This window comes from Manis pentadactyla, chromosome 16, assembly GCF_030020395.1.
Source record: "Manis pentadactyla isolate mManPen7 chromosome 16, mManPen7.hap1, whole genome shotgun sequence".
In the NCBI taxonomy this organism is placed as follows: Eukaryota; Metazoa; Chordata; class Mammalia; order Pholidota; family Manidae; genus Manis; species Manis pentadactyla.
Window position 1 is genome coordinate 38556214 of NC_080034.1, and position 27052 is coordinate 38583265.

Sequence of the window (27052 nt, forward strand, 5' to 3'; positions counted from 1 at the left end):
AGCTTGCACTTGAATGCCTACCCCGCAGAAAGGAAGGAAAGAGAATAAGAAACCCCAAGCAAACCGCCTGGTCATACGGGCTGCGTCTGGGTGCCATCGACGCTGACCATGGTGACTGTATGTGTGCTGGATGTGGCAAGGTCATCGTCGTGACTGGGGATGGCAAGGGTGGTGCCGCCTTGCTGGGTCACCATACTGATGGCACTCCCCAGGGCCTGCAGATCTTCTGGAGATAGGCTGACCTGCCGACAGGAAGAAACAGCAGCTGGGTGTGCAGTGAATACCCAGCTGTCTGAAAGCCCTTGGGCAGAGGTCTCCCAGACAAGGTTATCTTACTGGTAAGCTAGATTAACTTTAAGTCACAGAGGTGGAGGAGGTCAGGGGCAAGCAAGCAGAACAGGTCCTAGGTTGCAAGGAGAGGCTATTATTCTGCTGACCTCTTCTGTTCACACCATTTTGCCTCTGGGTTCTGTTCCATGCAATTCAGGATTGAAGTTGGGATCTCCACCTAATTTCACCCTCATGTCAACTCCAAAAGGCATAGGTACACTTGACAGTGACAGTACTGACAAGGGTCAAGTTATCCTCCTGGCTAGAAACCCCAGGTTCTAGACCCCACACCATGCTCTGGCCTCTACACCAACACGCCTGTCTTGAGAAGGACATCCAAGTGTCTCATTCAGATGATCGGGACCTGTCAGCCTCCATGTAATGAGGGAAACTACTATTTGTGCTTCAGAATCCCAGAGACTGAGCTTCAAGGACAGAGCCGAAAAAGGCTCCTAAAGAGGATGAGGGGCTGGGTTCCAAGATTTGGTCCCCTCAGCCTCAGCTAAAAACAGGAACTGGGTAAAGATGGGGCTGTCACAGTGAGAAGGGGAGAGGGTACCAACCAGAGTGGCCCACCCCACCCCTACCCCAGGGCCTTTTACCTGCTGGGCACCACCCTGAGTGATCAAAGCCACTTGGGGGGCCCCGTCCTCCTCGGTCACCATGGCCACTTGGGCTGGGATGTCATCACCCTCTTCTTTCACCTCCGCAAGGTAAGCAACGCGGGGTCGTTTGTGGGGTGGGCTCTCCTCGGCTGCAGAGGCAGCTGGGAGAGGAGAGCCCAGGCTGACACCTGCCACTGGATGGCCACTGGGAGGCCTGGCTTGTCCCCACTCTCACCTCCTGCCCACGCCCCTCACCCTCGAGCTGCTGTTGTTCATAAAGGGCCTGCTCGCTCTCTTCTGTGGCCTCCAGCTCGCCGTGGGCGCTGCGCTTGTGCATGGCCAGGGTGGAGGTCTGCCGGTAGGTCTTGCCACAGGTGCTGCAGGTGTAGGGCTTGCAGTGTGTGTGCACCACGTGGTGCTTATACAGGCTCGAGTACTCAGTGAAGCGCTTCCCGCAGCCTGGCACCGTGCAAACGTATGGCTTCTCCCCTGGGGACACTGGGCTGTGAGGGGGGTGGGAACTGGAGCTGGCAAGGGGGAAACTAAGGGGATAGGGGTGGGGACCAGGGCTGGTGAAGGGAGAGCCAGAGGTAAGAAGGACTGAGGCCTGGAACTCTGAATGGAAGTGTTGGGGAAGATGGCCAGTGGAATACAGAGGGCCAGAGTGTGGGACCACTGAGCCCAGAGACAAGGTGGAGAGAAAATGAGGGGACAGGACAAGGGGACAAGCTGGGCTAGTGAAGGGACTGGTGGGGGGCGCTGGAGGCTTATAAGGTTGAGGGTTGTGAGCCAAAGAGGCAAGAGCTAGAGGGGGATGACTGACGTGTCAGGTATGATGGGAGAGGGACACATGGCTGAGCTATGACAAGGAAGGCTGGGTGAGGGATGTGACACTGGGGAGGAGACACAAGGGGCATATGGAGAGTGGATGAGGTGAGGAGCTGAAGGTGGCACTTCACTCTGCTTTTTCCCCTTCATGCCTGACCCTGGCCTTTTTGGGGGCTCAGCTGGATGGAGAGAACTTGGGGTGGGTGTAGAGAGCTGGCAGGGAGCTAAGAGGGAACCAATCACGGTGAGTGAGGCTGATTCTGCGGAGACAGCTGGAGCCACAGAACCCCCTCGCCCGACCCACAGACTGGCCCAGAATGGCCAGAAGGGAAGGCTCTGGGCTGGGAGCTAGGAATGTGTCTCAGGACAGAAGCCTATGGTAGAAGGGCTGGGGCCTCAGAGGGGTGGTCCTTGCCTGCCAGCTGGCCCACCTGTGTGGATGCGCACGTGATTCTTGTAGTTGGTGGCACTGGTGAAGCCACGGCCACAGTGGGGCTCAGGGCAGGTGTAGGGCCGCTCGCCTGTGTGGGTGCGCACATGTACCTTGCGGATATTAGATGTGGTGAAGGAGCGGCCACAGCCCTCGAAGGGGCACCGGAATGGGCGTTCACCTGTGGAGATGGGGTGTGAGAGGGGTGGCTCAGGAAGGAGAGGCAAGCCGGAACAAGGCTGGGGGTGGCACCAGCCTCCAGGTCTAAGGATGATGGGCAGGAAGGGGGGAACCAGCCTACCAGTGTGGGTCCGGACATGCTTCTGCAGGTCTCCTGAGGTCTTGAAGGCCTTGCTGCAAAGCTCCTCTGGGCACTTGTATGGCTTTTCTCCAGTGTGGGTGCGCACATGGCTCTTCAGCCCATATCCTGTCCACATGTTGGAGAGACGGGTGACAACAGCACTCAGTGGGGCCTAGTGCTCTGCCATCCCATCTTAATTCAGAAGCTTTCCATCTTGAGCTGTGTTCTTTGAGGCTCCAGACTTCCTTTGGCACAAGAAGCCTGTGTCTGCCTCTACCCCACCCCTGCCTGCGCTGATGAGGGGCCGGAAAAGCCCACTCTGCTATCCTTCCCTCTCTAAGGGTAGCTGGTGCCACTCCAGAATGTGAGTGTGAGAAAGCCTATAGCTAGAGGTCCTTGTATCAGGGAGATGCAGTGGCCACCCACACACGACAGCTGGCTGGTCAGAGCTGACACAAGAGGCAGGGTCTCTCTACCAAACCCCGCTCCTTCTGCTGGCCGGCACCATGCTGTTTCTCACTTCCCTAACAGTTTCCTCCAGAGGCAGAGCCCTGCAAGTCAGAGCATTCTGACAGTAGTTTCTTCGGGATGGCAGCCTGGTGGTGGGTTCCCTTCAGGGAGTTCCCAAAGCTAATCTAAAGCCCTCTGCCCTTAGCTGGAAGCTAAGTCTACTTTTGGTCTTGATCCATGTAGGTTACCTGTGGCAAAGGCCTTTTCGCAGCTAGGGAAATCACACCTGTATGGACGGTCACCTGTATGAGCTCTTTCATGCACCTGTGAGGATAGCAATCACATAATTCAGAGGGACAAGGGGATGAATGGGCTCTTCAGTTCTCTTTAGGGCCCAGAGTATCACTATTGGCCACCTCCTTTATTTTGCCTCCTTTTCAGCTGAGGTCACCTCCTCCAGAGAGCCTTCCCCAATTCTCTTCCCTCCTGTACTCTTCACACCTGTCACAGGCCCCATGCTGACATTTCTGTACACTACTCTCTTGCTTCCAGTAGGCAATGAGCAACTTGAGGACAGCCAAAGCAGGAAGGTAGAATTACAGCCTGGGTGGGAGGATAGCAAGGTTGAAAGCTGTCTGCAGCAGCCTTACCTTTAGGTGATGAGCGGTGGTATAGAGACGCCCACAGCCCTTGTAGCCACAGCGGAATGCTCTGTCCCCAACCTGCTGCCCTTTGCTATTATGGGGAGCCTGGCTGTCGTGTAGAACCTGAGGAAAAAATCTTGGGGTTCCTATATGTATTCTCCTTAGCGAAGGGAAGAAGAGGTGGGTCCAGAGGGCAGCTTAAGATCCAACAAATAGGGGTTAAACCTTCCAGGGGCAGAAGGGATGCCTGGGGTGAGAGATCCAGACCCTGGGGCACACTGCTGAACGAATAGGGCTGGCACGTGGAGTCACCACCCATCTCTAATGGATACGGGGAGGACTACGTCTAATGGATACTGGCTCTCAGACCAGCACTCCCCCTTTGAACACACACAGTTGGAGGCTGCAGCTCTGGGTCACTCTATCCTCCCATGGAAGGAGATCCCTTCCTCCTTGTGGGAAACCTGGGTTCAGAAGGGACAGTAATAAGAGGGCTTGCTGTGGGCATGAGCTCACTTAACTGCAGCACTGGAGTGAGGTGGCCACAACCAGTAAACTACAGGGCACGCAGGGCAGACCCCTCCTTGAAGTCTCGGCTCTAACCACAGTGCCCAGCTACCTGAGAAGGCCTTCCCTCTCATCTCCCCTGGGAACACTGCTAGGGCCACCTATTTCATAGCTGCCTCTGGCTTCAGGGAACCCTTACTGCTTTTCTTTCCTGGGCAGGGCCCTATAGGAACTGTCTCTTAGTCTTTGTTTCTGGCCTCTCCAGGAGCTCCTGAAATAGAACTCTGGAAGTCATAGGGCCAAATTGATGACAAGTCTTGTCTAGTCAGCTCCAGGTCAGCTGACAAAGTATCATGGACACTTAAGCAGTTGGAGGGTGGTGGAGGAGGGTCCCAGGTGGCCAGGCCTGCTAGATGTACTAACTTTCTGTTAGTGTTCGGATTTCACTCCCATGTCTCACTAGCTCTCAATGCAATCGAGGTAAATCAAGGAACTTCAGGGCTGGAAGTGACTTCTGAGGTCATCTGGTTCCATCTCATTGTATTAGAGAGGAATGAGGGGGTGTCTGGAAGGGGAGGGAAGACTTACCCAAGATCAGAGTAGGCAGAGGCAGAGCCAGCACAGATCTCAGGGCTCATGACTTAATACAGCACAGCTGTCTTTCCAACAGCAGCAAGTCTCAAATTTGGCTTCTAAAATACACCTCAGGGAACAGGGGTGGGAGTGGGCATAGCCCAAAGTGGCTTACTATAACTATAAAGTCTTGTGCTTCATTTAGAAAAGATGTGAGGATTTTTGCTTCTCCTCTATGATACAGTCACACTAGTTTTATAATAAAAACACCACCCTCCAATCGATGGGTAAAACTAGTGCTCCAGGAAGCTCTGCTCCATTCACCCTGTGGTTGTGCAGTTCATCCTGGGGAGGGAGGTCCCTGGTTTGGAAGCTCATGGTTGTTTGTACCATTTCCCCTGTGGCTGGACCATGGCTCTAGCAGAAAGCTTGGATTGCCTGACATTTGGAGAGCCAAACTCCTTTTCCCTTGCAGCTGAGCTACTGTGCGGGCCTTGTGTTCCAAGAATCCCAGCTGCTCCAGAGAGTCTGCCCTCGCCGTTGCCTACTGAGGCTATATTCTCAAATGACTAAATGAGTTGCAGAGAAGAAATAAATACAAGAACATCTGACCTCAGTGGACTGGAAAACTAATAAAAGCCACTGGCAAGGGCTTTTTCAGACAGCCCAGAGGATTATTACAACCACCAAAAGTGAAGCTGGGCCTAAATTCCCATCTAAATTTCTTATAGCTGCCTTCCCTCTGCAGTGAGCATAAAAAAGGGCAAGTAAAGAGTTGTCAGAGGCCTGGCCGGGCTGGGATACACGCCATGGGTGATGACGTGTGAGAGAAGAGTTGGGGGAACTGGTGTGGGGGGGGCAAATGGAGTTGCTCAGGCCATGTCCAGGCACAGGCCTGCTCGTCTTCTAGAGTGGTGGCAGTTGTGGCAGGGCCAAGGGCGCGGAGGGGCGGTGTCAGTCTCTGTGAGCCGACCTTGCTGGCATACTGCTCCAGGGCCACCACTGTGTCTGTACTAAAGCCCTCGTCATCCTCTGCAGCCAGGTCCTCCAAGCCCACCTCCGTCTGCACCGCCAGGATGGTGCCATCTGGCGGCAGAGTCACAGGATGGTGAATGTAGGCAGTGGAGCCGTCTTCCAGCTGCACGGCTTCCAGGGTGCTGGGGTCATAGCCCTCTGCAAGGAACATGTGGTTAGCCCAGATGCTGTACAAGGGCAAGAGATATGGCTGGGACCCTGGCTTTAAGGTAAGGTGGGTATATATACCAAGGGGTGTCTCAGCATTGGGTTTCTTAGTGGTTCACTCTGGCTGGCCCTCCTTCTGGAGCTGCCTCTCCTAAGTACGAGGTCTCTTAAAAAACACTAATTGGGAACTCAAACTCATTGAGAACCTGAGGGGACCACTGTCATCTTGCCTATATGGTCACAAGAACCTCCTAACTGGTGGTCCCTTACCCCCTCTAGTTTCCTCCAGGCAGCACAGTATCCAGAGGGATCTTTGCAGGACACAAATGTGATCATGTTACCTAATAGCCTAAACAGTTCAACCACTGCCCATTAGTCTCAGGTTAGAGACCAAGACCCTCATCCTGGTGCTCAAGCCCCAGCATTCTGGCCCCTGCCTCTCTGTTCAGCTTTATCTTACCCAGGTTGCACTCGCCCCTGGTACTCTAGCTCCCAGCAGTTCCTTGGACGGACCATTCTGTCTCTGGGCCCACACCTGCTGTTCCTTCTGTTTGAAATAGCGGCCCTCCCTGTCATCCCTCCTCTCCTAGCCAAGTCCACCTCACACTTCAGCTCTCAGCCCTCCATGAACCTGATCCCTGTTTGGGACTATCAGTTATCCTTGATGGCTCGGTTCACGTCTCTGTCCCCCAGGGCATCTGTCTGACTTTGCTCTCTGTGGTATACTTCACACCTCATAGAAGGCCTAGCATGAGGTGTCACTCAAGAAACTACTGGTAGAAGGAATGAATTGTTAGACTTCAGTACCTTAAAAGCTTCCTTCTTAAATGTTAGTAAGCTTTTACTCCTGGTCTTGGATGACATCCTTGGGTCATATTTAAAGCCAAACCGCCATCAAGGCCCTCCGCTACTGACCCCCAAGTCTCAGCCTGCTGGGGGCAGAAACAGCTGCTCTTGTGCTCTGCACCAGAGAAGTTAGGCAAGAATGCCAACCCAGGCAGGCTTGGGGACCACAGCTCCCATGTCAGCCCCAACACCCAGAGTGTGCAAGTCCATGCCCCAACCTCTGTCAGTTCTGCCTTTCCCACCAGCCACAAAGACTGACCCCACCTTTGGGTGTGTGGTGTATGTAGGCCATGCTGCCATCTTCCAGCTGTACAGGCTGTCCATCCGCAAAGGAAAGAGGTTCTGTAATGAGAGCAGTGTCTGCCTTTCTCTGGCACTTCATGCCAGGGAGGGGTCCTGCAGTGGGGGCCACAAGGCTGGGGTATCTCAGGGTGCCCTCACCTTTCTGCACCGTCACTTGGTGAATGTATGCAGTGGTCCCATCCTCAAGCTGGATCACATGCCCTTCAAGCAGCTTCTCCCCTGAAGAGGTGGAAATGGAGAGAAGCAGGCCAGGCCCAGAAGAGGGCTAAGGGACACCTGCCTCCTTTTAACAAAAGCTTGTTTGAGACACAATCTGCATGTCTAGGCACAGGTGACATCCTCCATGTTACTTCCCTCCCTGCCTCCCTAAGCCTGGGCCTCAGAGGTACTGGGGTTAAGACATCCTGCCATGAGGAACCCTATAGCTCCCAACAGACTCCCTGCCTGTCACTCACAGGAGGAGCAACTTCATTTATTAGTCTATCCAGTCCTGGCAAAGGTGGCACTTCCGACCTAACAGTAAGCTGCTGAGACTGAACTAAATGGAAAACAAAGAATGCCCTGCAACCTGGAGAGGCCCCAGTGGGTCAAAATTCAGATGTGGCTCAAACTAACCAAATGAAAATACAGTCCCTTGTCTCCCACTGTGGCAGTAAACCAAAACGTAGATCCTCTAATAACATAGTATATTAGTGACTAAAAGCAATGGGTTCTGGAACCAGCCCCATTTGAACCATCTGGAACAAAGCCTCCTAGTTTTGAATTTCAGCTCTACCTCTTACTAGCTGTGTGATCTTGGATAGCTTATTTAACCTTTCTGTGCCTCAGTTTCCTCTTCTTAAAATGAGGATTAAAAATTGAGTCTTCTTTATTGGGTTGCTGTGAGGGTTAAATGAGTTAATGAATATAAAACAGTACCAGGTATGTGGTCAGCCCTCAATAAACCTTAGCTTTTATAATAATCCTAATCTGCATTTTAGAAAAAACAGAAAGCAAAACAATAGGGAGCTAGTGAACATGACTGTTATGCTACTGTGTGCCCATTAAGGCCTTGTTCCTCTGCACTATTGGGGAATGTTTCCTTCACTGATCTCTGACATTTTAATTTCATCTCTGACTCACCTAAGGGCCACACAACAAGCAGTCCAAAAAATTAACAAGACTTCAGAGAGTATTAAGTAGTAAGATACTGCCCTTCCTTTATCTCAGATACTTACTGGAAAGCACCTCTAAGAGCAAAAGGCTGTTAGATTTAGAATTAGAGTCACAGATACCTCTCTCTGTCCCCTGAGCTTGACTGGGCAGAAGGAGGAAGGAAGTGAGAAATGGAAGATGGAAAGGCAGACTGAAGAGTTCATGACAAGTGGTCTGTGTGTTCCTTTCTTTACAAGTGTCAGGTTTAGGAATATGGGCTCTTATGGTGTGGGAAAAGGATGACACAGCTACTTCTGGCCCAGCTTTCTGGTATCTCCCCCTTGGGAGAATCTCCAAACTCATCCCCACGCTGAGTTTTCTTGGGCTATTAACTAACAGCATGTAACTCAGCCAAAGGCACTTAAGGTGGAGACCAGAAAAAAAGGAAGTATGAGAGGCAGTTGAGATGAAGGGAGAGGAACCACCCTTCCTCCCTCCCAGCCAGCCAGCAGTAGGCTACCCTGCATTTCAGCCCTTTATCTGGCCTGGCAAGGGCACCAGTACTTGGGAGTTCTGAAAGCATCGGCAGAACTTCTACCAGCAGAGTGGGTACTGCTTCAAGGCAGGAAATGGAATGTGGATAAGAGTTATAGGAGAAAAAATTTCAACCTAGAACTTCCTCTAACCACCAGAGACTACAATGGGGAAAGGCAGGTGGGGAGAGCTGACTGACATGGCCCTCACAGTCCATGACAGAGAGGTGACTGTATGTTCCTCTTTGCCGGAGACATACCCAGTACATTCATTCATCATGCTCTTCCACTCTCAAAGCCATGAGTTTTGAATAACACTTTTTATGCTTACCCTCATTTACAGATAAGTCTCATAAAATTTTAAGCCTTCCTGCTGGCTAAGTTGGGCCCAGACAAAGATGAAACTGCCCTAGTCAAGAACTTCAGAACAGCTCACCATGGGGCAAGGTGCCTTTCGGGACAGTGCAGTTCTGGTTTCTGTAGGCCAGCTCCACCCTCAGTGGTATGAAAGCAGTTGTGTGAGTGTGTGTGTGTGCATGCAAGCACACATTGCAGCACTGTAGAGCAGGCTGAGAACAGAGCCAGGAAGACTGATGAGAGGCAGATATAAACCAGGAGGTGGGGGAGGCAGAGACCCAGACTTAGGAAGGAAAGATAAGAGTGTGGCTTTCTTAGTCCAGGTGTGACCACTTGTTTTTATTCATTCAACCACTAATTCATAGCAGAAGCCTGAGGCATGGGAAATGACTGGTCCATGGTGTCAGCACTGCCACATCTCCAGTTCCTAAGTTCTCCCTTCCCACTGAGGCTTTAGCAGAGGGACAAGAACTGTTATAGGAATTCTGCAAACAGAGGGTTTCAGCTTTCAAAAGTATTCCAGAGAAGTTCCATTCTCAAGAAAATAAAGTCAGCCAGACCCACACATCGTAGACAGTTCTTGACAAGAAACCTTTCCAGAAGGCACCCCCTACACTGCTATATAGCAAAAGCTTACTGAAGAGATTAAGGAGCCTCTTTGTCATCATCAGGAAGCAGACAATTTTAAATGAAATCAACAAACAAGTTATCTGTAGCCTTGGGTACTAAAATGCATTTTGACAATGTGTTGAAGCGCAGGAGGGCAATGGCGCAACAATGACGCATCACGAGACAGCAGAGCTCACGGAGTCCAGGAAAGGCAAACTGAAGAGTAGGAGTGAGGCAGTCTTTGTCCAGTACTGCCCCAGGATGGTACACAAGCCTTCTGGCATGACTGAGAATGTGGGGGAGAAAGGAGGAGCCTGTCGTGACAGGGAATGTCAGGTCCTGCCCTTTAATGACTCCATTTCAACTCCACATCCGTCTTGATTTTAAATTCCTTTAGAATCGTATTTCAGGTAAATCGGAATTTAGATAGCCTTTTTTTTTTAGTACCTACTGTTATTATTTTACTATTTTTAGTTTTGAATCCCATGTTTACACATGTCTATTCCATGGAGTATTCGGGAAATGCTTATTATATACAATTATTCATTGGCATCTGTTACTCAAAATTTCACTTTGTGCCCTGTATTTTTATTTCTGGCACCCTAGTGGGGCTGAAGTCATGAGACCTATGCTTGGTGTCTCCCTCTGAACCAAGAAGAGTATCTTGTACATGGTAGATGCTCCATAGATCATCTGAATGCTTAAACTTGCTTGAATTAAAATGAACTGCCTCTAGAAAGCACTGAGAAACTGGAAAGGGAATAAGTGAAATGCAGGAAGTCATAACCCACACTGTGCTCATCCTCTATTTTTGAACTACTTAACATATGTAAGCAATTCCACCTTTCAGAGGTCTTGGCTCCTACAGCTGAGCTAGTCTGATTTTCTAGTCTGCCCAGATGGCATTTTATTTTAAAGAGTTCACTTTATCAATTACCTCAAGAGATTCTCATGCAGAACAAGTTGTGACAAGCAGGTGGGAAGACAGGATGATAGTGAAACTCTTGGAAGTGGACACTCCTTTCCAGAAGCTTGGGGACAGAGCAAGATTCTGAGGTCTCCGGAAATACTCACCTTTGACAGCCTGCTGGACATAGGCTGTTGTCCCATCACTAAGGGTCACTGTCTGCAGTCCCAAGCTCTCCATGGCAAACTGCTGCTCGTGCACGCAGACATGAAGTTGGCTTCTGGCCAGCACTGAGAACCCAGCTAAGGTCAGAGATTACCTTCTGGGTCACAAATCTGAGAAAATGGACAGTTTCTCATTATGAGTAGTACAGCTACCTCCTGCAAAGACACACAGGGAGAGGGTGGATGAGGCCAGCTAAGAAGAAAAGGAGACAAATTCTTCAAAGTAGAGAACAATGTTAGTTTTTATTAAGAGGGTTCAAATATACACATTTAAGAATTCTAAAAGTTGACCATACAAGAGAAGTGTGATAGTGAAACTGGTTGTGAAATTAAGATTTCATTAACCAAAACCCACTTTTAAACTTGCTCCCCTTAGAAGGGAGCCCCATGGAAGGCAGGCAGCCAGCCCTACTACTAGTACTTGTTTAGCTCTCAGCAGTGTTTACTATTAGTGGTAGTATTGCTGTCTGAAGCTTAGCCCATCAGTAAATGTTATGGACAGAATGAATGAATTCTGCCTATTCTGACCTCTCTCTTGGGCTCAGATCTGTCCATCTACTGGCCTGTTGACCATCCTCAGTGAACATCCCATAGGCATCACAAGTGGAAGGAGTCCCCTACAGAACTCAAAAAACTAATAGTAGAACCTTATGATCCAGCAATTCCATTTCTGGGTATTTATCCAAAGAATATGGAAATACTAACTTAAAAAGATATATGCAAGCCCATGTTCACTGCATCATTCTCTACAATAGCCAAGACATGGAAACAACCTAATTGTGCATCAGTGGATGAATGGATACAGAAAATGTGGGATACATACACACACATACAGAGGAATATTACTCAGCCATAAAAAGAATGAAATCTTTCCATTTGTAACAACATGGATGGACCTTGAGGGCATTATGCTAAGTGAAATAAGTCATAGAAAGATAAATACCGTATGATTCCAGGTATGTATGCAATCTAAAAAACAAGCAAATCAAGCTCAAGGTCATAGGTACAGAGAACAGATTGGTGGTCACTGGGCGCAGGGGTTAAGGGTGGGCAAAATGGATAAAAGGAGTCAAAAGGTACAAACTCTCAGTTATAAAATAAGTCATGGGGATGTAATGTACAGTGTGGTGACTATAGTTAACAATACTGTATTGCATATGTGAAAGTTGTTGAATGTAAATCTTAAAAGTTCTCTTAAGAAAAAAGTATTCTGTAACTAGTTATGGTGATAGATGTTAATTATTATGGTAATCATTTTGCAGTATATACAAATATTAAATCATGTTGTACACCTGAAACTAATATGTCAATTAAACCTTAATTAAAAAGTGAATAACTAAAGTCTAGGTACCTATTTCAAGCAAGTATCACCTCTTAACTCTTGATTACATTAAGAGCCTCCAAACGTTATGTCTGCAAAAACTTGACTGTTCCCTATTAATTCTGTAATATTGTGTCAGCGTGACTTAAAAAAAAACTGCAAATTTAAATCTACCACTTCCTTGAGTAAAACTTGAATGGCTCCCTACTGCCCTTAGAATCTTACCTTGCAGGCAAGGCTGGGTCTCCTTATGAGTTCCTGCAGCCCTGGTACTACCTCTCCCTAGCATTCGCACTCCTTTGGCCTCCAGCCTGGTTTCTGGTTCACTGTGGGCTCTCCATAAATACTTGCAAAGTGACACACTGGGTCCTCATGTGTGAGGAGGGATGCACTGGAGTGTCCTGTTAGCAGGACTTCCCTCACATCTGCTGTAGCATGGATCCTACTCGAGCCAGGGAGCCAAACTTGTGAAGCCTCAGCTCTAGGTTCAGTGGTTAAGATTCTCTTCACCACCCATCCACAGAAATATCTTGGGCTTGGAATCTGGACTGCCTATGTGATTCTCACTATCTGCCAGCTGATCTTGATCAGAGCTACCCCAACTTTTCACATCAAGGACCCAGAGAGAAGGATAGTTGTATGTAATACTGCAGATGCTGCTGCTTGAAGCCAGGAGCAGCCAGCTGGGGCTTTGGTAGCCCCAGTGGCTAATTAAGCAGATCAGTATCTTGACATAGCCCATTTATGACACACTGGTTGGGATGCTCCAACCTAGACTTGATATCTTCACTAGTATTCATTCATTCTGTCCATAACATTTACTGATGGGCTAAGCTTCAGGCAGCAATACTACCACTAATAGTAAACACTGCTGAGAGCTGAACAAGTACTAGGCATTTTACATATAGTAACTATTTAATTCTCACAATGATCCTATAATCAAATACTATTATTATCCTCATTTTACAGTAGAGGGAATTAAAGCCCAAGACAATAAGTAACATGCTCAAGGTAGCACAGATAATAAGGAGAAGAGGATTTGAACCCAGACCATCTGGCTCCAGAGTGTGCTCTTAAATACTCTACTATGTTGCTCAGTACAGAGGTTTTTAGCTAGGGATTTATGAACCCTAAAACCACCTGAAAATATGTTTTTAGTGTGTGAGCTTGTGCATTTTTCTGAAAAGGAGGCAGTCCAAGACTGACAAGAGAGTCTAACAGGGAGTAAAGGTCAAGAGCCACTGGTCTAGATGAGAATGCTGACATCAGACCCATCTTATCTTGTCTTACATGGTCCATACCTCACAAAAGCTCTGGTCTTGGTCTCTCTTAGTTTGTTCCATGACTCCTGACTTTCATTCTCTTAGTCACAGAGAGAAATTCTTCTGGTAACCTGTTTCTGTGTAACAGCATTGTATCATAAGGACATATGTAAGAACTAAGTCTGAAAACAAACCAGACTATAGGTTGAAAAGGCATTATAAAATGGCCTGAAAACCTTTATGGCTGGGACCTATGTATTTCTAAAATATATTTAAGAAAAGTGGCAGCAGCCTTGAACCAGAAGTCTGCAGAAGTGGCTTCTAATCTTGATTCTACATCCTAATCTGTAAAATAAAGTGTTGGCCCAGATGACATTAAAATCCTTTTCATTGCTATATAGCTCTTAATATGTGCCAGGCACTGTTCAAAGCACTTTACCTGTATTAACTCTTTTCATCTAGAAAAGAACCTTATGCGAGGATGTGGAGAAAGGGGAACCCTCCTACACTGCTGGTGGGAATGTAAGCTAGTTCAACCACTGTGGAAAGCAATATGGAGGTTCCTTAAAAAACTAAAAATAGAAATACCATTTGACCCAGAAATCCCACTCCTTGGAATTTACCCAAATAATACAACTTCTCAGATTCAAAAATACATATGCACCCCTATGTTTATCGCAGCACTTTTTACAACAGCCAAGATATGGAAGCAACCAAAGTGTCCATCAGTAGATGAATGGATAAAGAAGATGTGGTACATATACACAATTATTTAGCCATAAGAAAGAAACAAATCGTACCATTTGCCACAACATGGATGGAGCTGGAGGACATTATGCTCAGTGAAATAAGCCAGGTGGAGAAAGACAAGTGCCAAATGATTTCCCTCATTTGTGGAGTATAACAACGAAGCAAAACTGAAGGAACAAAATAGCAGCAGACTCAGAGACTCCAAGAATGAACTAGTGGTTACCAAAGGGGAGGGATGTGGGAGGGCAGGCGGGGAGGGAGGGAGAAGGGGACTGAGGGGTATTATGTTCAGTACACATGGTGTTGGGGATCACGGGGAGAACAGTGTATCACAGAGAAGGCACATAGTGGATCTGTGGCATCTTGCTGCACTGATGGACCCTGACTGCATTGGGGTATGGGTGGGGACTTGATAATATGGGTAAATGTAGTAACCACATTGTTTTTTCATGTGAAACCTTCATAAGAGTGTATATCAATAATACCGTAACAAAAAATTTTAAATAGATAAATAAATAAATAAATATCAGCTTACCTGGCCAAAAAAAAAAAAAGAACCTTATTAGAGATGGAGTAATTTGTCCAAGGTCTCATAGCTAGTGAGTGCTGAAGTCAGGACTCAAAGCCAGGCTAGCTGGCCCCAGAGTCCACACCTCTCAACATCTGGTGTATTTCTTCCTTCTGCTAATGCATTCAGTTAAGGTACTTGAATATTGGTTGTTTTAACTTTTATCTGACCCACTATAACTTAAACCCAGTCCTTCTCAACCTGACTACAATGGAAAGGGAATAGGTGGTAGCTGCATTTCCCAAAATAAGATTCTTAAACTCAGAGAAAACAAATCTCTACTCCTTTACACGTGGCTAGTCAATTTTCTTCTTTAAGCAATATAATCCTCTGAAACAGTCCACTCTTGCTCTCTAACCTTTCCTTGTTTTGGAAGCTGCTTTCAGAAGAGCCTGACTGTGGGTGGTGAGAGACGCTGTGGCTGCCAGGGGTGGACAAATGGCTGATCGCCATTTTGCTCCCTTTCCTTCGTTAAATGATGGTTTACTCTGAATCCTTCTGTGCTGGTAGTGAACTACAATAGCGTCACTGGCAGAGCCAAAGAGAGGCTTGTCACTGCCTCCAGATGGCTGTGTCTGAGCAGTTCCTGCCTGCATTTAATATTTCAGATTCATGGCTTTCACGGCTCTCAGAGAAAGGGTGGAGGGGAAGCAAGAGCAGCTGCTCTGCTTTCTCCTTGGAGGGTATAAGGTTTACCAGCTCCCCAACAACTTGAGCTGGGTATAGGGGAAAGACAGACTGGGGGTAGGGGAGAGATAAGAGCCATTGCAAAAGGTGGGGATGCAAAAGCAGCACTCTTGACTCCCAGAACCAGCAGCAAGCCCATTTTCTGTTTGTTGCTTTTTACATGCAACTTAACCTAGTGTTGGCTCTGATGCAGGACAAAGCCCTTTGGCTTCAGAATATATAGGTGTATTTAATAAGGTAAAAACAAAAATTATAGTTATTGGGGAGAAATAACATTTAGAAAAACTTTTTAGATATTTCAGAACTTTACATCTCATGAAATAAGATGTGCTTAAACTGCCTCTTCAAAGCAGAAAATTAAAGGACATGAAAGACAGGAAATGAAAGAGTAACCAAGTATTTGTATTTCTCCACTTTTTCACGGTTCAGACCTACTCTGACCCACCCTCAAGCTGGGCTTCACCTTGACTATAGGCGCCTGTTCACTATTCCATTATTTTCTGCCAACCTAACTCCCTGGACATATGGAACAAGGCTTTCTGTACTTTGCCTTGGCCAGCCCAGAGGGCATCTGTATTTAGAATCCAAAAAGAGAAAAAAATAAAATATTTGCTTAGAACAAGAAGAATGTTCAACTTTGACTGAATAAAAAAATGACTTAACTTTCACTCAGAAAAATTCCTCATTTGGAAATACACAAAATGCCTTAGAGAGGACAGAGTGACATTAGGTTGGGAGGGATGAAGGCTGGGGAACTAAAGTGGCAAACAAATTAGAACCAGATTTGGAAGAGCTGTGGTAAAACGATTCTGTATTTGTCATTAGAGAAAACAACTTCAATGCACATACAAAAACCTTAGTGAAACAGGCTTGGGGCTGTGGGTTTCCAAACACTAAAGAAAAAACAGGAAATTAATAACAGAAACTTACATTAACACAATACACATTTAAAACATCAGCAAAACATCTCTTTGCAAAAGGCATACTGAAGTTAAAAGCCCTAATCACATTTTAGTACGGTTTCTATTTAGCTACTGCAATTTTATGGATTTGGACTAGTTGCAGAAAAGGCAGTAATTAGGCAAAGTAGATTATTTTCAATTCCAAAAAGGGCAAGGAAAATGCAGACTCCTTCACTGCATAACAAAATTCATCTAAAGTAAAACATGTTATTTAAAAGTCTAATTTTCAGGCAGAAATTCAAGGTGAATGCAAACCCTTTAGTCTGTAAACACCCAACACAGCAATCATGGCTGAGTTTCAAACCCACCTTTAGCCCATAAATGGAAAAGTCCAGAATAAAGTCATTTTGGAAAGGTTATCATAAAGGATATGTTTTACACCAACAAGCAAGTTAGTACAGATATGATGAAGTTACATCTGAATTGTTTCTGGAATTCAGCTTGGGGTCACTGTGAGCTTGAAAAGAGCTCCTTGGAAATGAAACATTCCATCAGCATCAGGAGGGACTGGATCATCAGAGTTATTTAGAAGCATCAGTTATTTAAAACATCACCCAGGGACAAAAAGGTTAAATTAATTTCATCAGTTCATTAAAATGGAATAATTTCCAGATCTCAATGAGGAAGAAGTAGTTTTGGCCTTTTGAAGCAAAAGAAAATCAAGTCAAAAGAAGAGTTGGGTTGAAAAAAAAATCAACATTAGAGGAAAATATTAAAGAAATAAGACATAAGACATGATATTAAAAACACATGCAACTGCAAGAAATGGAAGCAACCTAAGTGTCCATCAGTAGATGAATGGATAAAGAAGATGTGATACATATACACAATGGAATATTATTCAGCCATAAAAAGAAAACAAATCCTACCATTTGCAACAACATGGATGGAGCTCGAGGGTATTATGCTCAGTGAAATAAGCCAGGCGGAGAAAGACAAGTACCAAATGATTTCACTCATATGTGGAATATCAGAACAAGGGAAAACCGAAGGAACAAAACAGCAGCAGAAACACAGAACCCAAGAAAGGACTAACAGTTACCAAAGGGAAAGGGACTGGGGAGGATGGGTGGGAAGGGAGGGAGAAGGTGGGGAAGAAGAAAGGGGACCTTATGATTAGCATGTATAATGTGGGGGGTGCACGGGGAGGGCTGTGCAACACAGAGAAGACAAGTAGTGATTTTACAGCATCTCACTACGCTGACGGACAGTGACTAATGGGGTATGTCGGGGGGGACTTGGTGAAAGGTGGAGTCTAGTAAACATAATGTTCCTCATGTAATTGTAGATTAATGATACCAAAATTTAAAAAAAAATTAAGAGAAATGAAACAAAACAAACAAAAAAACCACATGCAACTGAACTGCATACTTAAAAATGGATAAGATGGTAAATTTTGTTATATGTATTTTACCACAATAAAAAAAACTGAGTAAAACCAATGCAGATACATAAAAACCTCCACAAACAATATGAAATTCCCACTGGACAAATAAGGCTATAATACAAATTCACATATGCAAAAAACACAAATAGTAAATAAACAAAACAAAACAAGGTTCACTTTCATTAGTAATTAAAGAACAAAAAATAATCATGATGCTTATCAAATTACCAAAAATCAAAGTAAAAGTATTAACACCCAATAGACAATGAGATACTACTACACACCTGTAAAAATAGCCAAAATCCAAAACACTAATAACATCTAATGCTGGCAAGGATGTAGAGGAATAGAACTCTCATTCACTGTGGTGGGAATGGATAGTGGTACAACAAAACGGTACTTTGGAAGACAGTTTGGCTAGACAATTCTTACCATATGGCCCAGCAATCCTACTAGGTTTTACTAAAATGAGCTGAAAATTTACGTCCACAGAAAAACCTGCACATGGATGTTTATAGTAGCTTTATTCATAATTGCCTCAAATTGGAAGCAATCAAGATGCCTTTCAATAAACTGCAGTACATCCATACAATGGAATGTTATTAAATGATAAAAAGAACTATTAAGTCACAAAAAAGACATGGAGGAACCTTAAATGCATTTTGCTAAGTGAAAGAAGCCAATCTGAAAATGCCACATACAGTATGATTCCAACTGTATCTTCCATTCAGGAAAAAGGCAAAATGATAACAACAGTAAAAATATAAGTGGTTGTCAAGAGTGTAGGGGGGGAAGGGATGAACAGGTAGAGCACAGTGCATTTCAAACACTGAAACTGTTAGGCATGGTGAATACTATGCATTTGTTAAAATCCATTGGATGTACAACACAAAGAGCAGACCATAATATAAACTATGGGCATTAGTTAATAATAATGCATCAATATTGATTCATCAAATACACCACACCAATGTAAAATGGTAGTAATAGGGGAACTGGGAAGGGAGGGAGAGTAAATGGGAACTCTCTGTACTTTCTGTTCAATCCTTTTGTAAATCTAAAACTGCTCTAAGAAATAAAATCTATTAATAATAATTTTAAAAATTCTGACAATCTTTGTTGGCAAGGTCAGGAGGCAGGCACCAGTGTACACGACGACTGAGGCACCAGAGATTGCTCCAGGCGCTCCAGAGAACAACCTGTCAATGTTTAAGCCCACCTATAAATTCAGGATCTGAGACATAATAACCTGTCTTCATTATTTACCTCACAAAAAAGAATGCATGGAAAACAAGAGCTACTTGCACGATATGCTTGTTTGGACATTTTAGAGAAGAATCATGAAGAACAGCTGGATAAGGGAAAAGGGTTAACAAATTAATACCTAATGAAAAAAACAGAAGGTTAACATTCATCTAGTTCCAACTCGCAGAAACCTTAACTCCAAGTGAGATGAGGGCAGAGGAGACAAAAAAGTAATGAACAGGTGTGCTAAAAGGAACAGGTGTCCCTCCTAGGTCCTGCAGAGAAACACATCTATTTCTCCTCTAATGTGTGCCAGTCTAAGTACTAAGGTAGAAACTTCTTCCTCCAGGAGTTTTCTATTTTTCTTGCCTCTTCTGGAAATAATTTAAAATTCAATATTCTTCATGTTTTGTATGTCTTGTGGAATAGCGTCACAGTTGGTCCCCATAATGCAGTATCCTACATCGATCTTTAGGTAATCTGTGTATTCTTAACTCAAAGCAATGTCCACAAGATTGTGGGGGAACAGGCACAATCCTGCATTGTCGGTGGGAGTATACACTGGTACAGGCTCTATGTAGGGCAGCCTGGCAGTATCAGTCAAAATTACAGATGTACATATGATCCAGCAATTTCATGTCTAGCCTACAGGTAGACGTACATATGTGAAAAATGGCACATGTCCAAGGTTTTTCATGGCATCCCTCTATAATTATAGCAAAAAATTAGAAACACCATAAATGTCTAACAATATAGAACTTCATCCATATATGTAGAGATGAGGAAACTCCCTACATACTGACATGGAAAGATCTCCAATTTATTTATTTGTATATTAAATAAAAATGGCAAGGTATAAAACAATGCCTTCTGCATGCTGTCACTGGCATAAACAATCTGCAGAAAGACAGTCAAGCAATTGCTAACCAGGGTTGCCTGTGGAAGGGTAACTGAGTGACCAAGGGGCATGGCGATGGAAGGGTGACTTTACCATGTATCTTTTATACTTAAAAAATTAAGGCTCATGAATGAATTACCTATGTAAAATAAAAAAAAATAAATGAATAAAAGAAAAAAGTCTGAAAGCACGCTTTGCACCCCTTTGGTTGGCTACAGGAGCACCTATACTTCACCGTTTATGAGGCAGGGCTGGCCCAGGGCTGAGAGGACAGATTCTGTGACTTTACAGGTTTGCAGCAAAACCACACCTGAATACTTAGCTTCAAAATTCATGGAGGCCATTCTGAAGTAACATATGGAAAGCTGACTGAGCTGAGCATGAGACAATAACGGGTCTCTACAGGACCTGAGGACATGTTGGCTTTAATATGTGCGTCTCCAGCGTAGTCATGAGGGTAGGTGTGGCTCAAGTGGCGGCTAAGCAGGGGCTGCCCTTCTCCCCCACTGTCTGTGTGATCTTGAGACAGTACTTCCTGGGTTGAGAGGATGACCTTAGATAGAGAACTCTGGTCTCAGAAACCCCTGCCACATCTGAGCCTCAGGTCAGTTCTAACATCTCAAGGAGCAGCCAGTTCTTCGGCTGGACTTCGTAGAGATGATCCATTTACTGAGGACAAGTTTGGGGCGAATGTTAACCAGGAGGCCCTACAAGAAGAGACCTGACTTCCAGCTGGGAGAGTCTCACATGCTGCGAAGCTTTGAATGTCATATCCTTCATCGCAGGTCTTTCCGATTCTGAACTGTAAGTGAGGAGACTCAACAGGCCCTGCATTTCTACCAGCAGAACAGAGATGACTGCATAGGATTTGTGAGACTCTCACATGGACACATTTCTATACCTTGATTGATAGCAGCCAGGGACCACTAGTTAAAGACAATGGCTTCAGCTGCATTTGTATTTGTATTTTTTTTTTGCACTCACCAACACACAATTTCCCTATTCTGTTAAGTGAAAGATGCTGATTACTTATCCACCCTAAACAAATTCTGTGGGTGACTTGTCAGTTCAGATGGGCAATTAAGATATCTTGTACTCTTGTTTAGCTGGTCCTTAAAATATGAACATCAATATCTAAATGACACAAGGATAAACACGGCAGAGCGGCTATGCTTCTGTTTGAAGTGAAAGGATTATTGGGCCACAGTATGTTTTCCTTACACTTGGCTCTTTCCAGGGGAAAACAACACACTCCTACTTCCTGTTACACTGCTTATAACCTACGTTCCTGGAGAGCACACATTTCAGTTTCATCAGCACCTAAGAAAGAATGTGCCCACAGACACTAAATGAATAATGCTATTAGGTTAGACAGCTAACTGAGCTCTTTGGCTCAAATTTGAATCCCCAATCAGCTCTACTTATTGTGAACTAGATCTAACTTAAACTCCTGAGACCAGATTTGAAACCCGTCATCTACTACAGAACTAGGAGCTCCTTAGAGAAGTTCCTAACAGAGCAAGTAAATGTTAAGCAGAGGAGTGAAGGAGGGAAGGAACTGAGTCCCACCACCCCAACTCTTCCCCTAGCCCTAGCTAGGATGACTTTTTCCCTCACTTGGATTATCATCTTGCCTCATCTCTGACATCCACGTTCACTGTTTTCTCTCAGAATCAGGTCAAGAACAAGCATTCCCTGGCTAATGTCACACCAGTCTATCAGACTTCAGTCCATCTCTTCCGCACTTAGCAGTGAAGCTATACCGGGTAGCCGGTCTACAGAGTTCCACAAGGGCATGGCTGCATCTTCTCCACCATGTACCCAGCACAAGGCAGGCACTCACTGGGTATTAGGTAGCAAAAGAAGGAAGGAAGGAATCTTACCATCACTACTACCTCATGTAAAGCTCATCAGTTTCCAAAATGCTCTCATATATACAGATAAATTACCTTATTTACTCTAAGCACTAATTCATCAATTCTCACATGGGAAGGGCTGAGAAAACAGCTTGTTCCTAGTCTAATGCAGTCATTTTGCAGATGAAGATACAGAGGCTGGAGCTGCTGGAGGAGTCCCATAGGATCACACAGCTATCTGGTGGCAGAGCCAGGCCATCAGAACCACCAGTGTTCTTCCCACCATTCTTCCTTGTCTCCTGCCCAGTAATAGTGTTCTTTCAGCCCAGGGCAGAAACTCACTCATGTCTAACCAACTTGTACATCCAGTTAAGCTTATTCAACAACACCATATCCAAAAAATATCTCAAGCTTGACATATTCAAAATTAAACTCCTTATCTCCCTCTTCTCACAACTTGCCCCTCCTCCAGGCTCCCCCATTTCACTAAGTAGGAACTCCATTCTTTAGTTGCTCAGACCAAAAATGAGGGAGCAATCCTCAATATCTCTATTTCTTTTATATGCCACTCCAACCCATCAGCAAATCCTGTTGGCTCCTCTCTCATACCCCAAATCCAACCACTTCTTACTCTTCCACTGCTTTTCTTTGGGTCCAAGGCAAACTTCTAGTCTGCACTATTGCAGTAGCCGCCTCACCCAGTTTCCCTCCCTCCACTCCTGCCCCCTACAGCTTATTGTCAACATAGCAGCCAGAATGATCCTTGTCAGATAATGTCACTTAACGTCTAGAACCCCCCAGTGGCTCCCATTTCACTCACAATTCATAATAAAATCCAATGATGACCTGCCATCAGTCCACTCCCACTCCCACATCTGCTGTTTCCCCTGTCATTCTACAGCAACCCTACTGGCTGGCAACCTCATGCTTCTTGAAAATACAAGGCATAATCCTGCCTCAAGGCCTCTGCACTTGCTGTTCCCTGTTACTGGAATACACTTGCTCCAAATACTCAACCTTAACTTCCTCCAGGTCTTTGCTCAAATGTTACCTTTTCAGTGAGACCTTCCTTGACCACTCTGACTCCTAGTACTAAACTCCCTTCTCTACTTAATTTCTTCCATATATATTTTACATGTTTGTTTACTGTATGCCTCCCCATCATCCACTCCCCAGTAGGCAAGGTCCTTAAGTCCTGGAACTTTATTCACCCCTCTATCCCAAGTACTAGCCTGTGGCAGATATTTACCAAATGTTTGTGGAATGAGTGAATGAATTAACATCCATTCCTTTAAGATCTCCCCATAATCTGAAGGCTTGAGACCAGAAGGGGAAGACCCTAATTGAACTCTAGTCTCCTGCTCACCTCCCTGACTGCCTCACCTTCTTCTCAGGTCAAGTCCAGCCCTGTACCCCCAGAAACCACACCTAGGCTGGGAAGCAGGGAAGGCCCAGGGCAACAGATGCTTGTTGCCAGGATGTTGCAATTTCCAGGCCACCTGGTACAGAATTCTGCAGGATGCTAATTTTTGTATTCAGCATCCTGATATCACACAAACAGAAGAGATCAGGGGTAAATTAGGACCAAACATACTACTTAATGTAGATAATAGTACTGACTCAGTAACAGCAGTTCATTTGCTTTGAGGCATTTTCCAAGGAGCAGTGCTAATTCTTGTTCATCTGGCAGTCCTTTTTTTCCTACTTTTTATTACAAATTTCAAATAGAACTAGAAAGAATAGTATAACAAATCCCATGAACCATTACCCAACTTCAATGATTACAAACATTTTGCCAATTTGGTTTCCCCTGTTCCTGATTATGTCTTCAACCCCACTAACTGTTTTATCTAGCTATTTTCTTGAGAACTGATCTATGTATGATAGACCCTGGTCTTGTTACTACTGTATTTTAGCAACTATGTCAACCAATCTCTCTAGTGCTACCAGAAATATGGTAAAAACAAGTACTTAATGCACCCCACCCCACTGTCCCACCAGCAATGACTAAAAAAAGTGTTCAAATTCTAGACTGTTTCAATCAAGGGACTTGCCCATTATCATGTCTGGAGGAATTTGGGAAGGGGGCTTGTTGTGGCTATAAAATGAATGTAGACATGAACTGTTTTTACTTGTTTATACCTGATGTAGAACTTCTTCTGAATGACTTCATTAAGTATTTACTAACTACCTGCTAAATATGAGGGACAGGAGGATTAAGATGACAGAAGATAAAGAAAATTCAGTCTCTGTTTTTGAGGAAATCACAGAGGGGATGGGCAGTGAGTGAGAGGAGTACACAAATAACTAGGACACAAGGCAGAATATGTTCTGTGTCCTAAGAAAAGAATAAACAAGCCTAAGGTGAAAGCTACTTTTAAAAAATCAACCCACAGAATTTGTAGACCCCAGGAATTATCCACTCTTTAAGTCTAGTTTTGCCCTCTGCTATATTTCTTGCTGTACAGCCAATAAACACATTATAGGCAACCCGGCAATTTGGTGGCCCATACAATACTTTTGGATGTGGATCTTTAATGTCACATTGCTACTCACCATCCAGTCTTCCGTTGGGAGGGGATCGGAAAGTCTTTCCAGGGGTTGGAAAACAATGGGGCTAATTCAAAGCCTGTAGAAGCTCCCACCCAAAGCATTTTACCCAGAGGGCATATACAACAAGTAGTTTCAAAAACAGGATGGGATCCTGGGAGTGTCAAGGAGACCTGACCTAGCTGGATTGATTCAGAAGGATCTCCAAGGCCTCTCTCCTTGGTTCCCTAAAGGACTGTGAGCTTGGAGATCTATTACTAGAAGTTCCCAGAGAAGTGTAACTCTTTTCACAAACCAACAAGGGCAATGAGGTTTGGATGAAGAGTGCTGTGTGTGAAGAAAGGAGGGCTGAGAGTGGCGGGGTCCTTCATGCGGCCCTGGTGTTAGAAACACAGGAAAGATGCATAGGAAGAAGGGGCAGAGTTGGAATGGGAGGGAAGTTTTCATCATAATTAATGCTATTAAGATAGTGAGGTACGGATGGTTGGGAGGAAAATAAAGAGGAAGGCAGGAAGGCACTGTGGGAAGGGACACGGACACAAGGAGAAGGAAAAGGTCAAAGATGATTCTGGTTTGGAAAGGAAAGGAGACTGCTGATGAAAACAAGGAAGATGCCAGGAGATCCAGGAATCTGAGAGGCAGGATCCCACATGATATCAGGCAGGATCTCAGAACAGGAGGGTGTGCAGGTTATGAAGGACGGGTTCCCAATGGGACGGAAGGGGCTCATTTCACTGAATCCGGGTGAAGGAGGACACTAGATGAAGGGCTAATAGGTGAAGGTTTGGGGTAACAGGATGTGGCTGAGCATGGTAGAAGGAGGCAGCAAGACAACTGAGAAGAATGAAAACAGGGAAGAAAGTGTATGAGGAAAGACTACTGGGCTAGAGGGTTTTAGAGTATATGAGTTCCTGAGCGTAAAGGACTTAACAGGATAGGAGGACTTATGGTGAAGAGCTATTGAGGTGGGAGACACCTTAGGGTGAGGGACATCACAAAGGGTGAGAGAATATCTGGACAACGGGCTAAGAGAGGTATTAATATACAAGGGTCTCAGAGGACATGGGGTCAAAAGTCACTAACGATGAGGAAGTCACCAAGCCATGGGGCAAAGGGTAAAGATACCTGGGGGGTCATGGAATTGGTTGACTTTGGGCCTAAGGATTATTAGAAAATAAGGAATAAGGAGCTGAGGGTGATCTGGAAAACTGTAGGTCTGGGAGCAAGAGAGGCAATGGAGCAAGTGGGTTTTGAAGATTGTGGGTTCAAAATCCCAGCTCTGCTACCTAACTGTGTGTTTCAGGTTCCTCACTTATTTAAAATCAAACCCAAACAAACAAAAATGGGAAATAGTGGTGGATATAATAATCATCTCTTGGGGTTGTTGAGAGATAAACTTTATTCAAACTTCATACATATGAAACCTGGCACACAGTAGGTGCTGGGCAGTAAGTGCCAATCGTTATTAAGGAGATATCAGGGTAAAGAACCAGAGAAGGAGACCATAGCAAGGATTCCAAGAACTCAGTGGTAGAAAGACAATGTAAGGTATGAGCTCTGTGTTCACTGTCTGTTGAATCCCTAGCATCCAGGACAGAACAAGACTCCTAGGAGCTTCTCCGCTTATACTTAATGGTTCCCGTTGGCCAGGCATGGTGCCAAGTGTTCCTGCACTCATTATCTCTGGCACTACTATTATCCACCCTTAGCAGAGATGGAGACTGAGAGGTCAGACAGGCTAAATGGTATGCCTAAGGTGACATAGCTGAAGGGCCTGAGTCAGAGTCAGAATCCTGGTCTCTTACCACATCAATGCCCAGAGCTAAAGTACTTTGCTATCCTGATTTGCAGACATGTTAACTGATGGAGCCTGATCAAGGAAAATGGGTATGGATTGTTAAGAGAGTAAGGGGTCATGGGAATGAGGGAATAAGGTTCATGAAGCAAGTGGACCCTGGCGTAAGTTAGAAGAGTAAACTTCTAGGGAGGGGCACAAAAGTGATTGCAAACAAATATTATCTCAACTGAGAACTGCAGGATTTCACAGCTGAAAGGAAACTCTGAGATCACTTAACTCAACCTGATCACAATACAGATGAGAAACTGAGGTCCAGAGTGAGGAAGAGACTTCTCCCAGGTTCCTAAAGTACAACAGTGGTAGAGCTGGGACTTGAATCTGGAGCCCCACACTCAATCCAGAATTCTTTGATGCCTCCAACTATTAGTACTTGTATTCATCTCACCTATTGGTTGACACTGGGGGGCTAGGAGTGCAGAGAGGGATGTCAGTGAGGTGATTTTAGGATGAAGGGGTAATGTGTAATGAGGATCATGGGGTTTCAGGGCAAAGAAGGGATTATTCGATATTGAGGGTTATGTAGATGAGTAGGTGGGAAACTATTGGAGTAGGGCTTAAGATATACCAGGAAAGGTTTAAGACCAGTCACCAAGTTTGTAGAGGAACACACGGTAGAACTGGAGGGGTTAACGGACCAGTAGGGTCCCTGAATAGGTTTAGGGGGTCACCAAATAGGGGTGTGGAGATCTTCGGTCTTGAATCACCGGATTAGAATTGAGGCAGTCAGTGGGTTGGTGGGACCCTGGGCAGCGCTGGGGAAATTCCTGGGTTGGCAGAGCCAATGAATACGAATTGATAATTACACTGTGAGGTCTTAGGGTCAGTGGGTGGGGTGTGAGGGTCACAAGGGTGGAGGCGGAGCAGTCACTGGGTGAGGGTTGGGAGTCATGGAGGGTGTGTGCCAGGGGGAGGGATGGGGGTCGGGGCTGGGACTGGGATGGGGGA

The 27052-nt window shown here is 45.3% G+C and overlaps 1 protein-coding gene across 4 annotated transcripts in view; it reads right to left on the reverse strand.

Annotated features, from left to right (window-relative positions):
- ZNF76 (zinc finger protein 76) overlaps nucleotides 1-27052 on the reverse strand; it is a 29476-nt gene that overhangs the window by 1990 nt on the left and 434 nt on the right. Inside the window, exons 2-13 of one of the 4 annotated variants that reach the window (XM_036920098.2) lie at nucleotides 13386-13483; nucleotides 10707-10861; nucleotides 7138-7218; nucleotides 6961-7038; nucleotides 5642-5841; nucleotides 3595-3711; nucleotides 3193-3268; nucleotides 2495-2620; nucleotides 2195-2374; nucleotides 1191-1424; nucleotides 933-1096; nucleotides 78-242 (exon numbers count right to left, since the gene is read on the reverse strand). In XM_036920098.2, coding sequence (XP_036775993.2) covers nucleotides 78-242; nucleotides 933-1096; nucleotides 1191-1424; nucleotides 2195-2374; nucleotides 2495-2620; nucleotides 3193-3268; nucleotides 3595-3711; nucleotides 5642-5841; nucleotides 6961-7038; nucleotides 7138-7218; nucleotides 10707-10779 — 1494 coding nt within the window. In that variant the 5' untranslated portion in view covers nucleotides 10780-10861; nucleotides 13386-13483. Of the gene's footprint in view, nucleotides 1-77; nucleotides 243-932; nucleotides 1097-1190; nucleotides 1425-2194; nucleotides 2375-2494; nucleotides 2621-3192; nucleotides 3269-3594; nucleotides 3712-5641; nucleotides 5842-6960; nucleotides 7039-7137; nucleotides 7219-10706; nucleotides 10920-13385; nucleotides 13484-27052 lie in introns of all 4 variants that reach the window. The other 3 variants (XM_036920096.2, XM_036920097.2, XM_036920099.2) reach the window with 3 other exon arrangements.